Below are 16,262 nucleotides of genomic sequence, written 5' to 3' on the forward strand. Positions count from 1 at the left end.
AAAGCCTAGATGAATAATATAAAATAGATACTTAGTTGACAGTTGAAATTTGTTGACATGAATTTCCTGTGAAGGACTGTGAGACTTGAAGCACATCAGCTGATTGTTAGATGAATGCAAAATGGGGCTGTATCCTCTGAGGGCTACCACATCACAAATAAACAATTAAGTTATAGCTATCAGTCAGTCACTGAGAATGGAAGTAGGAGAGCTTCAAAAGAAATCCTGTGGTTCAGCAACAAACTGAGCATTTGCTTTTCCTTAATCATACCAGAGTCCCAGTTTTGTAGTATACCCTTATGATCATCAACAAACTTGATTCCTACTGGAGCTACAGGACTGCAAGCTGCAAAGACTTGAGCTGTGAAGACTTGAGCGCAGCTAACAGAGGCAGCCAACAGACACAGCAGTTTGCGCAGCACTGTCTCGGCTCTGCCTTGAACTTCTAGGGCCCGTGTTGGACATTGTGGTCTGCTGACCCTTGTGGGACGTGGGGACTAGAGAGTGACTCTGCTAACAGGTAAGGGGAGCTGGGCAAGGGCAACTGCAGGTAGCCTTAGGCTCTCCTGGAAAAAGGCCCAGCAATTATCCCCCCACTCTAGCTGGGTGTAGCAACTGCTAACGAGCAGTCTCTGAATAGCCCCTGAATAGAGGGAGCTGGGGCTTTTGACACAGGTAGCCCTTGTTTAGGGTGGATCAAGTACCCTGTGGGTCGGTAGTAAAAAGAGGTCTATTTAAGAGCCAGGCCTGGAGTGCAGCTAACAGAGGCAGCCAACATATGCAGCGGTTCGTGCAGCAGGAGCGCAGTTAGGTGCAAGAGGACATCTTCCAGTGCAGGCAATGCACACTCTTGCTAATGTGGTTCTAATTCACCATAAAGCTTATTTGCCAGTTGCTGTGGGAATTGCTACATCAGCTGTGTCAGAAGCGTCAACCCAGACAGAGCCTCTTGTAGCAGATGCTGCCCTACAGGTCCCAGGCTGCAGGGAGTGCTTGGAGCCTCTCCAGAAGGCCTGGACTGATGGTCCACCCTCCTGCAGCAGGTGTGCTGTTGTTGAGAATTTGTGTGGTCAAGACAGGGAGTTGCGGGATGAAGTCAGTAGGTTGTGAAACATGTGAGAAAGTGAGCAGGAGATAGACAGGGCGTCCTCAGAGACTGTGCTGCTCCTGGAGTCCCAATCGCTGCAGCAGGGGAGTTGCTGGAGGACTCTGTGAAGTGTGAAATAGTACAGCACAGCATGGTTGAAGAAGGCTGGAAGCTAGTTGATTCTCGAACAAAAAAGAAGAAAGGCCCCTGATCCTCCTGTGGACCTGGAGTTGCAGTTGAAGAACAGGTTTAGTGCACTCCAGGATGAGGAGAACCCGGGCCTAGCCTCAAGGGAAGCAACTGAGCTGCCTGAGCCTGTGCCTTGCATGACCACTCGGAAGAGGCAATGAGTGGTTGTAGTGGGTGATTCTGTGCTGAGGGGGACAGAGGTGCCTATCTGCTGACATGACCCCTCCTCTAGAGAGGTTTGTTGCCTGCCGGGGGCAAAGGTACGAGATGTGACTGAAAGGCTACCAAGGCTTGTCCGCTCATCAGACTACTACCCTCTGCTGCTCTTTCAGGTGGGTGCTAACGATACAGAGAGCAAACTAGAGACAGTCAGGGAAGACTTCAAGGCCTTGGGCACAGTGGACAAGGGTCTGGGAGCTCAGGTGGTCTTCTCATCAGTCCTGCGCATTAGGGGGAGGCATGGGAGGAGGAATAGAAAGATTTCCCAAATCAACAACTCACTGCGCCATTGGTGTTGGCAACAGGGTTTTGGATTCTATGACCATGGAACATTGAAGACCAACAACTGGTGGGGAGAGATGGGATTCGCCTCACCAAGCGGGGCACATTTGCCTTTGGAAACAGGTTGGCCAGACTAGTAAAGAGAGCTTTAAACTAGGTAGGAGAGAGGAGGGAGGGGTGTAATACAGACAGGAAAGACAAAAAAACACAAGTTGGGTTGGGGGGCCTGCAACAGATGCATGCAGCTGGGGATGTGCGTTTGGGACATGGCTATGGGCGACCCCCGCACACCCTTCCTGGGAAACCTGCAGGCATGACCACCTCTTTAAAATGCATGTATACCAATGCACACAGCATGGGGAACAAACAGGAGGAGCTGGAGATCTGTGTGCGATCACAGGGCCATGATCTTGATGCAGTCACGGAGACATGGTGGGATAGCTCTCATGACTGGAACACTGCTATGGATGGATATGTGCTCTTTAGGAGAGACAGGCCAGGAAGGCGACTTGGTGGAGTTGCTCTTTATGTGAGAGAGCAGCTGGAATGCATCAAGCTCTGTCTAGACAGGGAGGAGGAGGAGGCAGTTGAGAGGTTATGGGTAAAGACCAAAGGGCAGGCTAGCATGGGTGACACTGTTGGGGGTGTCTACTACAGGCCACCAGACCAGGAAGAGAAAGTTGATGAGACCTTCTATAGGCAGCTGGAGGTAGCCTCATGATCACAGGTCCTGATTCTCATGGGGGACTTCAACCACCCTGACATCTGCTGGAGGGACTACACAGCAAGGCACAAACAATCCAGGAGGCTCCTGCAATGCATTGATGATAACTTCCTGTCACAAATGGTGGAGGAGCCTACAAGGAAGGGTGTCCTGCTGGACCTTGACCTTACCAACAGAGAGGGACTGGCTGGAGATGTGAAGGTTGGGAGCAGCCTTGGCTGCAGTGACCATGAGATGGTGGAGTTCAGGATCTGGCAGGAAAGAACTAAGGCAACAAGCAGAATTGCAACCCTGGACTTCAGGAGGGTGGACTTTGGCCTCTTGAGGGACCTAATTGGAAGAATCCCATGGGTTAAGGCCCTAGAAGGAAGGGAGGTCCAGGAGAGCTGGCCAGTATTCAAGCATCACTTCCTCCAAGCTCAAGAGCAGTGCATCCGTATGAGTTAGAAGTGCAGCAAAAGGGACAGGAGACCTGCATGGGTGAGCAAGGAGCTCCTGGCCAAATTCAGACAGAAGAAGAAAATACACAGAATGTAGAAGAGGGGACAGGCTACCTGGGAGAATTACAGGAATGCAGTCAGAGTATGCAGAGATGCTGCAAGGAAGGCTAAGGCCCACCTGGAATTGAGTCTGGCAAGGGATGTTAAGGACAACAGGAAGGGCTTCTTCAAATACATCGGTAGCAAGAGGAGGACTGGGGAAAATGTGGGCCTGCTACTGAATGAGGCGGGGGCCCTGGTGACAAGGGATGCAGAGAAGGCAGAATTACTGAGTGCCTTCTTTGCTTCAGCCTTCATTGCTGAGGGCAGCCGTCATGAATCCTGCAGCCTGGAGGTGAGGGAGAAAGTCTGGAGAAGGGAAGACTTTCCTTTGGTCGAGGAGGATAGGATTAGAGACCTTCTGGGCAGGCTAGACATCCACAGATCCAAGGGTGCATCCCTTCTGATCCATGGGTACCTTCTTGGCCACAAGGGCACGTTGCTGGCTCATGGTCAACTTGTCATCCACCAGCACTCCCAGGTCCTTCTCTGCAGAGCTGCTCTCCAGAAGGTCAGCCCCCAGCCTGTACTGGTGCCGAGGGTTATTTTTCCCTAGGTGCAGGGCTCTGCACTTGCCCTTGCTGAGCCTCATGAGGTTCTTCTCTGTCCAACTCTCCTGCCTGTTTCCCTTTAACTTTTTTTCTGTGAACAAGTTTACCAGAGAAAAGGAGAACAAAAAAGAATTGGAAAGAATTGGAATGCCTGAGCTTCTAAAGAAAATAAGTTCCAACTCAAATATGTTTCTCTGTATCTGAAGCCATTTAGGGCATTTAGCAAAGTATTTTGGTAAGTATTTGCATGAATGCAACCATTTGTTAACGTGGTTTAAATCTCAACTGTACTACCTCTACGTTTTAAAAAACTGCTTCAAAAAGTTAAGCTTGTGCCTGCGAACATAGCAGAAATGTGGGTTGAAGGTGTACTTCAGGTGAATGGTTCTGCTTTAATCTGTGATAATCTTACCATTCATTTTCATCTGTTAGAAGCCATCTGTCAGCGTGCAGAAGGATGACAGTTCAGAAATATCTCAGCCAAACTGATCATCAGCTGTTTTCAAAATCAATGTTGATGGTTGCAACAACTCATGCTGAAAGTCTAGTGTCAGTGCCTGATGTTGAATTAAAGCATGGCTTTGGTCCAAAATTGGACAATTACAGCTTAACTGGTGTTTAATTCTAGGTATACAGGGGCAAAAAAGAACATAGAGTTTTGTCAATGTTGTCCTTTTAAAGGAAGCAAAGCCAAGGTAGTATTTGGACCTTCATATATATATATGTATATGTGTGTGTGTGTATATATATGTGTGTGTGTGTATGTATATATATATTCTTTTTCTTAGCCAGAAGGAATCATGGCTTACATGACTGAATTTTCAGTAGTAATCCATCCTCTTTCTGAAATTTAACCCATTAGTTAATTTCAACCAAATTGAACAGAACCAGAGAGATTTCAAAGATGCTGATTTCCTAGAAGTTTCATGAAAACCAGTGTCTGGGTAGAAGAGGAAGATCAAAATCAAGATTTCCTATTTTGTATAGTCTTCTGTTTGGCCAGTCAGCTTGTATTATAGTTGCCTTGGCATCAGATATATATATCCCAACCAGGCAAATCATATTCTGTCTCTTAAGCAACTAATACTTAAGAGATATAGGAAGCAATTTTGGAAAAGTTAGAGGAACAAGGTTCAGCTTAAACTGGGTTTCCTTCAGTTGTAGATGTATTCATGTCTTTGATGTGTTAAAGTTTCCCCCAAGCATGCAGCTTGTATGCCTTTGAAAATATCTCTCTTTCATGCCTGTTCATGTGATACTTTCATGTTTTCTTGTCTCTATCACATGTACAGGAGATGTCTGCCTGGTTACCTAGGGTTTATGCATCAAAGAGTACTTCTGCTCACCTGTGTAGGATTATTCCCCTCCTTCTCATGTGTGGTCTCAGTTTTTGCACATTTTAAGATGCTGAAGTCTGCATAATGAGGGAGAAATAGGTTTCTTTGGCCAGTTCACTGTCTTTTGAGGAGCATGACTTTAACCAATCAAATTAGGAGAAGATCCCTATAGACTTTTGTGGATTAGAGCCTAGGGGGACTTTTGTGAACATCATTACATAATGCTTACAGGGCTTTTATCTAGATTGCAGAAGCAGGTGGAGAAGTCACTGTACTGTGATAATTGACTGCTCAGATCAAGGTGGTATGTTTCATAGCTTTAGATATTACAAGCTCAAATTTAAGTTTAGAGCTGTTCAATTTATTTTTAGTGAATCTGCTTCTCATGGAAGAATATAACCATCCTGCATCCTTATTGAAACTTGGTGTTTCCTAGGGCAGGACAAGCAACAGTTTTGCTGAAAGAAACTAAAGAAGCGTAAAAACATTTTTTTTTTCTCTCTGTAGCAACACAATCAGTATTTCTGACTTTCATCTAATTTCTGTGAAACTGTTGTCTTTCTAACAGGTTTATAAGATTTTAAAAGAAGAGCATGCAAAGCAATTAATTCATTTCCTCTTTCCAAATCCCCTTTGCCTCTGAATTTCTGACAAAAGTGCCAGTTCAGTGTAGTGTCGCCTCACCCTTCTGACAGCCCTCTGGGAGAGCTGTAGAAGCTGAGCTGGAAGACCATTATAAAAAGCTGCTTGCAAATGGGAAAATCTTGTGTAAAGTGCTTTAGGGAATGTGAAGGAGCTACCGTCCCTCCTTCACAGCTTGCCTTTGCTGCAAAAGCCTTGATGGGCTTCCCAGAGCCTGAAACAGCAGATCTGGCTTTGTGGGCTGGAATTTGTCTGCCAAACATAGATGTCTCCTTCTAGGCTAGTCACTCTCGTTATGGTCACTGAAGAGGAAACAAGTGTCTGTTTAGCTTGAGATGAATCACACCCTAAAAGAAGCTGTTTATCTCCACTGAAAATGAAGAAGACCCAGAGTGACTTGGATAGAGGTGTTTACTTTGCAAATACTGTAAATGAAGTGAGATAGACTGTCTTCCATGGGATGGGCCCTCAAGCCCAGCTGTCATATTTAGGGGCTGATGGCAGTGATAGTTGCAAAGCAAAGGAACAGTTTGGTGTAGTGCCAGTGAATTCTAGCATCACACAAGGTCATCTCTCTTGAGCTGCTCATGCTGTGTGCCTCCTGATGGCACCAAATATTTTGTTCAATTATGTTTTTAAAGGAATAACAAACCCAGAGGTATGATATTCTCAGATATGGTATTCTCAGGGATATTTTGTTTCCTTTTGGGCATTTAAAAAAGATGAAAGGAAGTTATAAAGGAAAGGATATTGACCATGCAAAAAAGATGGAAGTGTTTAATTTCTTCATTTTCCCCCAACATTATTAATTTGGCAGTTTTCAGCAAATTATCCAGATATTTTATTTTATAATTTTTATGTTTCTCACTTTAAAAAGTTGCATACAACTGTACTGCTAAACAAATGAACATGATTTCCATGAATTGTTCATATTCTGAGAAACATCTATGGTCTCTGCAATCTCTTTCTTTTCATGCAGGTTGTAGCCACAGGCAGTTCAGTACTCAGTTTGCTTCTGCCTGTGACCTTTTTATTATCCTGATATGTTTCCTCTCTGGGAAGGAAAGGAGAAATGTTACGTGAACTTCTTAAAATCCAGGTATTAGGAATTGCTAAAGGGAACACTGAAGTTGTCTGAAAGCTTCATAAAAAGAAAAGATAATAAATGTGGGGAGAAAAACAGTAATGGCTACAGTTCTCACAGGATCTTATCATATTGCAGAAAGCTTGGCTGGGAAGTGAATCAGGTTATTGCTCTGTTCTGCTCTGTGGTGTTCTCCCTTTCATATTTCCTTTGCATTTAAATACATTTTTCAAGTTTAGAGAACTGTGGGATTTTCAGAAATGAACCTGTGCAAAGTGACTTATTCTTGATTTATATGTCCTATACCTATAGATGTTGTTTTTGGCAAACATCTTGATATTAGTAAGAGCTATTATTGCTCCTTCCCCCCCCCCCCAAAAAAAAAAAAAAAAGTTTTCTATGCTTTTGTGAATATAAAGAGCGTTTGCTTTAACTGTTCTCTTGTTCTTTTGGTACTTATCCATGATGTACTTAGAAAGGCAGTTTTAAGATCGTTTTCCTGAATAGTTGTGCTAAAGGTAGTTTTAAATTTCATCTCAGGTGGGACTCTGCTATAGAGAGCAGTGGTGCCAAAATGCTTGACAGGGCTGGAGCCAGTGTTGGTTGGTTTGTTTGTTTTTAGTGAAGGAGAGATTGCTTTAAACCCCATGAGAATTTCAAAGCTTCAGTGGCTTCTTCAAGCTAACCCCAAGTTATAAATATTACATTCAACTGTTTGGGAAAGAAGAATACAATGTGTGTGACCAAAGCCAAGTAATGATATGTTTTACAATGTATTCAGAAACTAAGTGCAAACTGGAGAAGCAGCTATAAACTGATGCAACCATGCTGATCCCAGTGGTGCTCTGTTGTTTTACTGAATGGTTTCTCCCTAGGGCCATAAAATTCAAAGACTGCTGGCTTAGAACAAAGAATGCCCAAAAGTATAAATGAATCCTAAGAAGAAACAGAGGCGGAGGATAGTTCCACTGCCACAGGCCGCACAACTGATTGTTCAAGAATTCCATAAGTGCTGCTTGCTAGACGTTATGTGACTATATAAGAAGACTGTTTTTTTCTGTAGATATTAACCATTGTTAGAAATAGGGTACTGGTCTAGATTTTTTTAAAATGTTCTAGGTTGGTGATTGTCACTGAATGAATGAGTTCAGGTTATGTCCAGATGTGAACTTGCATGGATCAATTCTTGACCCTTTGTATTTCTTTTAGTTGGTGATCTGGAAGAGAGCATCAAAATATTGTTGAAAAATTTTGCAGCTGAGAAAAAGAGCAGGGCAGAAACTGGTCCAGGAGACGGGCATGTGACATGGAGCAGTCTGTGTGACCTCCTAAGCTTACTAAGTTTCAGTAAAGCCAAATGTGAAATCTCACATTCAGCAAACCAGTGTTCAGACTGCAGTTACAGATGGATGTCCCCGTCCAGAGAAGCACTGATGATGAAAAAGAGTGCTAAACAGTTAATCAGTTCAATATCCTTTGGCCTCAGATGTGGAACGCATGGATAATAAGAGAGGTCATTTTGTCCCTCTAGTTGACAGGGGGTGACTATGCTAGAAGTACTCTTTCTAGGTTTGGAATATTTAGAGGTGGATTTTGAAGAAGAGAGAAGAGCCACAAGAATGATGTAAGGATTGAAAATTTTTGTTCTAAGCAAGAGATCTGTTAAACTCCAGCTTTTCCACTCATCAGAAGGATAGGTGGGAGTGAAATTTGAGAAGAGGGGAATCTTTTTTCAAAATAAAAAAAAAGCTGGAGCAGAAGGGGGGGGAAAGAAAAAAAAAAAAAAAAAAAAGGAAAAGAAAAAAGCCGTTTACCAGAAACTGAATTGAGACAAATTCAAACTCTGACTTGGGCACAGATTAGTAAGGGGAAAGATTTTAACCATTTATCAATGATTGTGGTTTCTCTTCTGCCACCAAAAATTCTTGCAACATATTGTCTTAGGGACACACTACTTTCAAGAAGATTTGAGAAACTTTCAGAATTAGATTTTGAAATACAGGGTATTGGAAGTGGTCAGACCAGTTCAGTTTCAGAGCCCATGCTGCTATTAATCCCTAAGTAATTCTGATAAAGGACCCTGTGCTAATGTCCCTAAGTGTGCATGTGTTGGGAAATAGATGTGTATTTATTTCAGGCATCTGAGAGGCAGTCAGCATAGCCTCTTGCCTGTACCACATGATATGTAGATAGAAGTGATTAAGCAATTTCTCTCAAACAGCGCTGTCCAAACCTTCCCTACTGAACCCAAAAGACCACCCGTAGTTTGGGATTCAATAGGGCTACAAATCCATGGCTGTGTGGCTAAGAGTGGTGGTTTTGACTAAATGCCAGCTGAAACTCGAAAGGCAGATCCATTTTTCCTCTGAGTGTTCAGACTTATTTGATCCCAAAGAAAAACATGGCATGCTGAGGCAAATGTGAACTGAGATGTGAACCAAAGGAGGTTTTGTCAGCCCAAGTGCTATGGTTACTGAACATAGGCTGGCGCTATAGTATATAGCTATCCAGGGAGCTGATCAGAATCTGACTGAAACAATTGGCTTGAATAGTTGTTTTTATTTCAAACTCAAACCTGAACCTTGGTCATTATTTTAATGCTGCTGTTAAAGCCAATCTGTAAAGGAATAATAATAATAATAATAATAGTAATAATTCAAGTTTCTTGTTACCATTTTTGAACAACGGTTGAATGAAAAGCTGGTGCTCCTCTTTGGCATAGAGACTGCTGGCATTTGCTGGGACCTGCTGAGAACATCGTGCTGTAGGCTCCCCCCCTCTCTAGCGTGTTCAGCCAAGCCTTCACTTTTACATTGCTGCAACGCTCTGTCGTCCCCAATGGGGACCTGCTCAGTGCAGGTTCAGTGAGCAGGAAGGGTTTTGTTGCAAAATTGCTGCCCTTTCAGGACAGAAAAGGGAGTGTTGCAATGTCAGGGCCCTGAGGACAATAGAAGTCCTTAAAAGCCCTGAACAGCCTCACCTGGGATCCCCCTCCACACTTACATCCACATCCTCTGCCCATTGCTCCAGGAGCCCCAGCTGATCTTCAGTCCTCCTTCATGGGACAGCCATACTCTTGAAGCTCCCTGACAAGCAGTGGCCCACCATCTTGGTGTTTTCCTCACTGCTGTGCATCCCTTTTGTGTGAATTTAAGGAAGGAAGAACTTTAGAGTAGAATTGAGCTGCTACTGGTGCAGGTGCTGGCCTGCTTGCATGCCGCCCATGGTATAGTGTTGTCCCTTTGGTCGATGGTGGAGAGCTGACAAGAAGCTGTGGTGTTGTCCTGGGGGTGCAGGGGCTGCTCCAGCTGTGGAGACATCACAGCTAAAGGGCTGTAACTTCCTGGGTGACAACCCACACTGGGGAAGCACTCTTTTCTGCTCTAAGATGTTACATTTGCCAGTATGAACCCATCTTGAACTAGTTACTGAGCCATTACCAACTGGGACTGGAGTCAAACCAGAATAAGTTTAAGCATAGCTTGTTGCTTGCAAACTGGAAAGTTTATTGTTTTAGGATCAAGAGAAAGGAGTTTAGGATTTACGTCAGTCTTCCACTGACTTTGTGTATGAATTTAGGTTGTGCTTTTCAAGGACATCTTGCTCTCTGGCTTCAGGTGATAAAAGGTTGCATCAGGAGGCAAATCTCTTGAATGTCCCCAGTAATTGTCTTTTAGAATGTACTTGGTATGCTACAACCACCTACAGGCATTCTCTCTGTGGGCCCAGACCAGAGTTAGTCTGCACTAAATCCCACGAGCTCGTTATCATCTTGATGTAGGGGCCTCAGCACCAACTCTTGTGCTGGGCTTCTTTTGATGTGCAACACCTGCTGATAAAACCTCAACAAAGTATACTGTGGAGATATGGCTAACATCTCCAATTTGCTCTTCAGCTCCTGCCTTGTGCACAGATTGCTGTTTAGGTTGATGTGCAAGCGCCACTTAAGTGTTGATGCTCTGCCTGGTGCCTCAATTCAGGCTGAAATCGTAGAGGCCTAAAGTGAGAGTCTCAGAGTAACTGTTCTCCTGCTTCTCTCACACATAGGGTTTGTCTCTTAGCTCTGAGAGCCCTTAAGTGCCCCAAGTACCTTTTAAATACCAATATGCAAGTCATTTGGTTCTTCTCTTACACAAGTCTCTACTGAATTGGAGATAAAATAATGTACTTTTGACTCAAAATTTCATCCTGCAAGTGAACACATACTTGCAAAGAGTTGAAATCCTTGGCTAAAAGCTGCTGCAGTTCTGTGAATTCTAGTGTGATATTTTAGCCATACATTTTAACCAAGGACAGCAAATCAGTTCAGACCCTGTGATCCTGCAGAATAAAGCACACGTGAGTTCACAAGATTTTTCTGCTAATCTATACAGATGCATAATGCTTAAACTAGTGACCTGCATATCTCTGGACCTTCCAGGAGACATCTACTGCTTTTCATAATAGGTTTATTAATAAGGGACTGTATGAAAACTGGAAGAATGCATTTTTGGGGAGATGAAACAGAAGGTATATATTCCTAGTCAGATAGTGGAGAAAAAAAAAATTTGTACAAAGAGCTGCTCCTTAGTTCATCAGTTTACTCTGGCTAAGGAAAGGTTTGTTAGTATAAGGCATTCCCTACATGTTTTTCACTGAGTTATCTGTTACTTCTGCGCTTCTTGCTCAGACCAGACTTCCAGTGAAGGAACAAATTATAGGCTTCTGTTTAGAAATTTTAATTTTGTAATATAGTTGTTCTTAGAGACTTCATCTGATCTTGAATTGCGTTATGCTATTTGCTGTATGAAGCAGTGACTCTCCTGAAAAAGCTATGGTGGGATAGAAAATACAAAGAAAAGGAGAGGAAAATGAGGCAAAAATGGGTTTCTTTCCAGTTGAAAGGGAGTTAAATAGCTTTCCAAGGGCTGCAGGCTGGAGCTTGTGGAAAGCCAGAAAAGTCTTCGCTCACCTATCTTTTATCTGGAACAATATTCTATTTTACACCTGCCTTAGCCTGTTTTGGAAAAGTAATTGGGTGAGGGTTGTCAAATTTCCTTTAGTTTCATCTTCACAGTGCTGAGATGAAGGCTTTATCTGAGCATCAGCAGAAGGATGACGTGAAGCTTTTTTGTGGTGGATGTAGGTTCACCCATGTCATGTCTAGGAAAGGAAATTGCCTCTCTGGTAACACATTACTGTATGCCCTAGTCAGAAGGGGGGCAAAACAGCTCTACAGGCAACAGTTTAAGGATAAACAGCTCCAGAAACAGTTTTGTCCTAGACATTTTTTGTTTGTCATGCAACATTTTCAAGCTATTTCTTTTTGCAAAGATTAAAATAAATCTACTCTAATGTTCTAATCAAATTTCAGCTGAAATATATGTGGAAAATAGTATTCACACGGTAACAGAAAATTGTGAATTTATGGAAAATAAAATTTTTGATGGGGAAAAATACTGATCTTTTTAGTATTCATTTTTACAGAAGAAAAGTAATTGTGAAACCTCTGTGTGAATGATAAACATTTTTGTGAACAACTTCTTGCTTTTGAATAGAATCTCCTCTTTAGCAAGGGAGAAGAGTTATACCAATCATTTAAGCAGTGTGTAATAGCTGTCCTTCCTCTCCGTGCTGCCTTCAGTTCTTCTTTAGCCACTGGAGATGAGTTCAGTCTGTTTAGGACTGCCTTTAAAATAAATAATGAAATTATATAATAATAAATATCAATATTTATTATGCTATGATGGCATTTTATAACAGAGATTTTACATATATTTATTATATATAAAATTTTATATGAGGATCACCCCTCCATTAGAGAGAGACTTCCATACTGGCTTTAGAAAGATACTATATTCCTATTTTTCAGATGTCTAGAGCTTCTCATCATTCTGATTTTAGGATATTAATTGCTGAGCTGGCTATGTTACAGAATTTTTGCTCAATGTAACCTTCAACCACCTAGCCAGCTCTCTAATTTTTAGTCAAGCTCAGTAATAACTATTTTGGGGAAGTGCATGCATAAGAGGATATGCAGTTTCAGTGAGGAAACAAGAAGAGTAATATCCTCAAAATATATATAGCAAACTGAGCTGACTCAAGTTGGACTTCAGTTAGAAGACAGGCTCTAATACTGTTGCGATAGTAGCACAAGGGTATTTAGTAACTGGAAAGAAATGTCATATATTCCATACTTAACTTATATAACTACTCTATGAATAAGTATTCTTTGGCTTCAGATCTGATTTTCAAAAGTCTTTCTTTGATTTCTCTGTGTTTTGGAGCCTGGTAATTTTTATTAATTAAAAGTAGTTGAGAAGGACAAACTTTCTTTTGATAAATCTTGGTTCTCGTTTTTAAGCCACTCATAAGTGAATGGATGGCTTACACTTTTTACTAGCTATTTCTAAGACTCTTCAGAATAAAACCAAGACTTCTGGCTCTTCTATAATTAAAAAATTATGAAGTTACCAAATTAGAATATGAATTTCTAAATATTCTCATTTTCTGAATTCTCTATTAGTATTTATTGTTCTGGTGTGCAATGTAGAATCAGCTGTTGTTCATCAGATAGCTGGGAAAATGTTTGGCTTTCTGAATAGCATCTGAGAATGGCAGACTCTCAGGTACCTGGACTATCAGTTAAGGGTGGTCTTTAGAGATGACGTGGCAAAGCTCTAATTAATACACCTCTTTCTCTTTTTGTTGCCTTTCTTAGGAAACTGCTGGAAGAATGTTGTGACCCTGGTCAGCTCTTTGCCATGACAAAGCAGAACTCCCCCATGGGAAAGAATCTCTGGTTTGATGGGGAATTGTTATATTCTTTCACTATTGATAATGCAACTTACTCTCTTTTCCCACAGGTTAGTAACTTTGTTCTTTTCGCTTTAATTATTAATATATTAATATACTAAATGCTAGTATGGTGCAGATGAATGCAAATGGGCTAAACACTTGTGTCAAGAAATAGCATATTTTCATTTCTGAATACAAAATGCTCATTTTTGCTTTTTTACTTTTGTGTTCTGAAAATTATGAAATAGTGACCTGTGTAGTAATAAATATTTCCATTGTCACTTTCCAGGATTTCCAGTCTCTTCAAATATAAGAAGGTGATGAGACTGGGATTTCCTTCTTGATTTTTAAAATAATGATAAAGGCTGGCTATTTAAAAAAGTGATTTCTGTATTTTAGTCACTGACAGTCACAAACAGTTTTCAAACCCTGACAGCTAGAAACTTCCCTTAGTTAAACAAGGCCTGAGAATCTTACATAATCATGTGTCCTCAGAAGCTGGCACTTTAGATAAAACATCAAATCTGGCAAGATACGTGATGACACTATGCGAGCTGGCAGTGCTACAGAACTCAGAGGTGAATCTTCAGGAAAACCTGCTTTGCTCTCGTAACACTTAGAGACCTGCCAATATTATTGGCATCATTCTTTTTCTTTTTCTTTTCTTTCTTTCTTTCTTTCTTTTTTTTTTTTTTTTTAACTGAAATGGCAGCTTCTGGCCTGTATTTAGATCCAAATTCAAACTGATCAATTCCCTTGATGTCAGTAGAATTTGGCTGGGTTACATTAAAAAGCAAAGGTGTCTAGAGAACTAGAATTTTACCTCAGTTACCCTGTTGGAAATTATCTGGAGTAATTCCTCATCCCTTTCAAATTCTCATCTAGAGTTACTTCAGTTTCAATCTTTTTAGCTAAGGGGTGATGGCAGTTTGTATAAAGGTATCCAAGTTACTTTCAAGTTAATGAAGTTTACTGATGGCAAGCAATGTAAGCCTATAACAGAAGCCAATAACATGACTTAGTCAATTCTTGTTGTGCTTTGAATATTAGAAATGGTTTGATGTTGTTCAGGAAAGGTGTTTTGGGATAAGAGGAGAATTACTGAGTGCTGAGAATTTGTAATACTGATCAAGACTTCTTATATGTTTATTATTATATGAACTGATGTTAAATAATCAGTTTATTATATTGACTTCTGTACATGGAATCAGATATGTTTTATGTTGTTATAGATTAAAAGAAAGTCAAACATCTGGAGATGATTGATTTACATGTTGCTTTAATTTCTTAAATGAAAGGTATAAATACTGTTTAAGCCTCACAGTTGCTTTTGAGCCATTCACACCAGGCTATTCATTTTTTGCAGTTTGTTATACAGGTGGAGGAGGTTTTTTTAGGGGAGTTTCATTAAACTTGTTATGCAAATTTAACATTAGAAAATTAACTTTTTTTTTAGGGTATTTCCAGATTTACCGATCTTTGAATTGTGTGGGTTTTTTTTTTTTTTTTTTTTTTTTTTTTTTTTTTTTTTTTCCCTTCAGTGCAGAGAGGGGAAACTGAGATTTGGGGAAAAGGAGGTTGGATCAGCCACTTTCTATGTCAATACGTCCACCAGAGAAACAGTGAGACAGCTTTATCTTATTTAGGCTGCAGATCTGCTGCCTTTTCACTCAGTTGTGCCTGTTGCAAGTAAGCAGTTGCAGGGTCTGCACCTCCCGTGCACTCAGCTTTCCTCTGATGTAGTCCACAGCTGCTGGATCTCGGCAAGCTAAATAAACAAGTAAATGCTGAATGTCTACAGAGAGTGCTTTTCCTGTCTTGCAGCGGGAATGAGGCTGCCCTACTGGAATGAATTTCTATCCCTACCTCTGAGACTGGTAGAAAGTTTATAGTGTGCCACAGAGTAGCAGTTGTAAATCTTTTTTATGATATGCTTAGTATGATTTGTTGCTACAGTATTTCTTTGTTTCTTGGAGATAACTAAAAGAACTGTATACTTTGTGCTGCTCAAAGATATTGGCAGCAGCCACTGAAAATATGAATATATTTTTTAACATTTCAAAAGAACGCTTTGTGGGTGGTTCAGAGAGGTCATTCTATTTTGTGACAGATTTGAAAATTCATCTTAGTTTGGAAAGACTCAAATTTGGTTTTGTTTGGATTAAAGTCTTGCACTCTGCATAGCCACAGCAGTGTCCTACATCCTTTCACAGAAAATTGCAGAATCTCCCAGGCCTATTCCCCAAATTTATCTGTTGGCAGGGGCAGAAGAGAGGACCTGCGAAATGCAAAACAACATGAGGGACAACATGAGCTAAGGAGTTGGGACTTCAGGATCTCTGTGTCCTCTTAGGCTTGCCAAGCAAGCTGCGAAGGGGATTAGATGCTGTGTGGAGAGGAAAAAGGCTGAATTTTTATGATGTCCTAACTCTAAAACGGTTCTAAAAATCAATTTCAGTACCCATTCTACTGTTCTAGAAATATTATTCTACTAATGAATTGATGAGTATTGCATTGCTGACAAGTGCTACTCACTGCTGCGCCTCCATGCCACATACTTTATAAATACCTCTGTCTGTGGCTTGCTGTGTTATTCTCATGTATTTTGCTGCAGGAATTTTGTAAGCCTCTATCTAATGAAACCTTGTTAGACTTAAAAGCTTAGGAAGACTTACTAGTAGTGAATTCTTAAATGAAGTATTTTTCTAGCTCTCTCTCTGCTTCTAGACAAATACTGGACTAACTTTTTCAGGCCTCTTCTTGAAGAACGGCTTCCATTAGTTTAGTAGCAACTGGCAAGCAATTCTTGTGAAGATGAAAATTCCTTTCAA

The 16,262-nt window shown here is 41.2% G+C and overlaps 1 protein-coding gene across 1 annotated transcript in view; it reads left to right on the forward strand.

The window, feature by feature from the left end:
• ST8SIA1 (ST8 alpha-N-acetyl-neuraminide alpha-2,8-sialyltransferase 1) overlaps window positions 1-16,262 on the forward strand; it is a 122,551-nt gene that overhangs the window by 19,531 nt on the left and 86,758 nt on the right. The window contains exon 2 of the mRNA XM_062570593.1: window positions 13,355-13,499. Within this exon, the coding sequence (XP_062426577.1) occupies window positions 13,355-13,499 (145 nt within the window). The remainder of the gene's footprint in view (window positions 1-13,354; window positions 13,500-16,262) is intronic.

The sequence above is a fragment of the Rhea pennata genome, chromosome 1, assembly GCF_028389875.1.
Source record: "Rhea pennata isolate bPtePen1 chromosome 1, bPtePen1.pri, whole genome shotgun sequence".
NCBI classification, from domain to species: domain Eukaryota; kingdom Metazoa; phylum Chordata; class Aves; order Rheiformes; family Rheidae; genus Rhea; species Rhea pennata.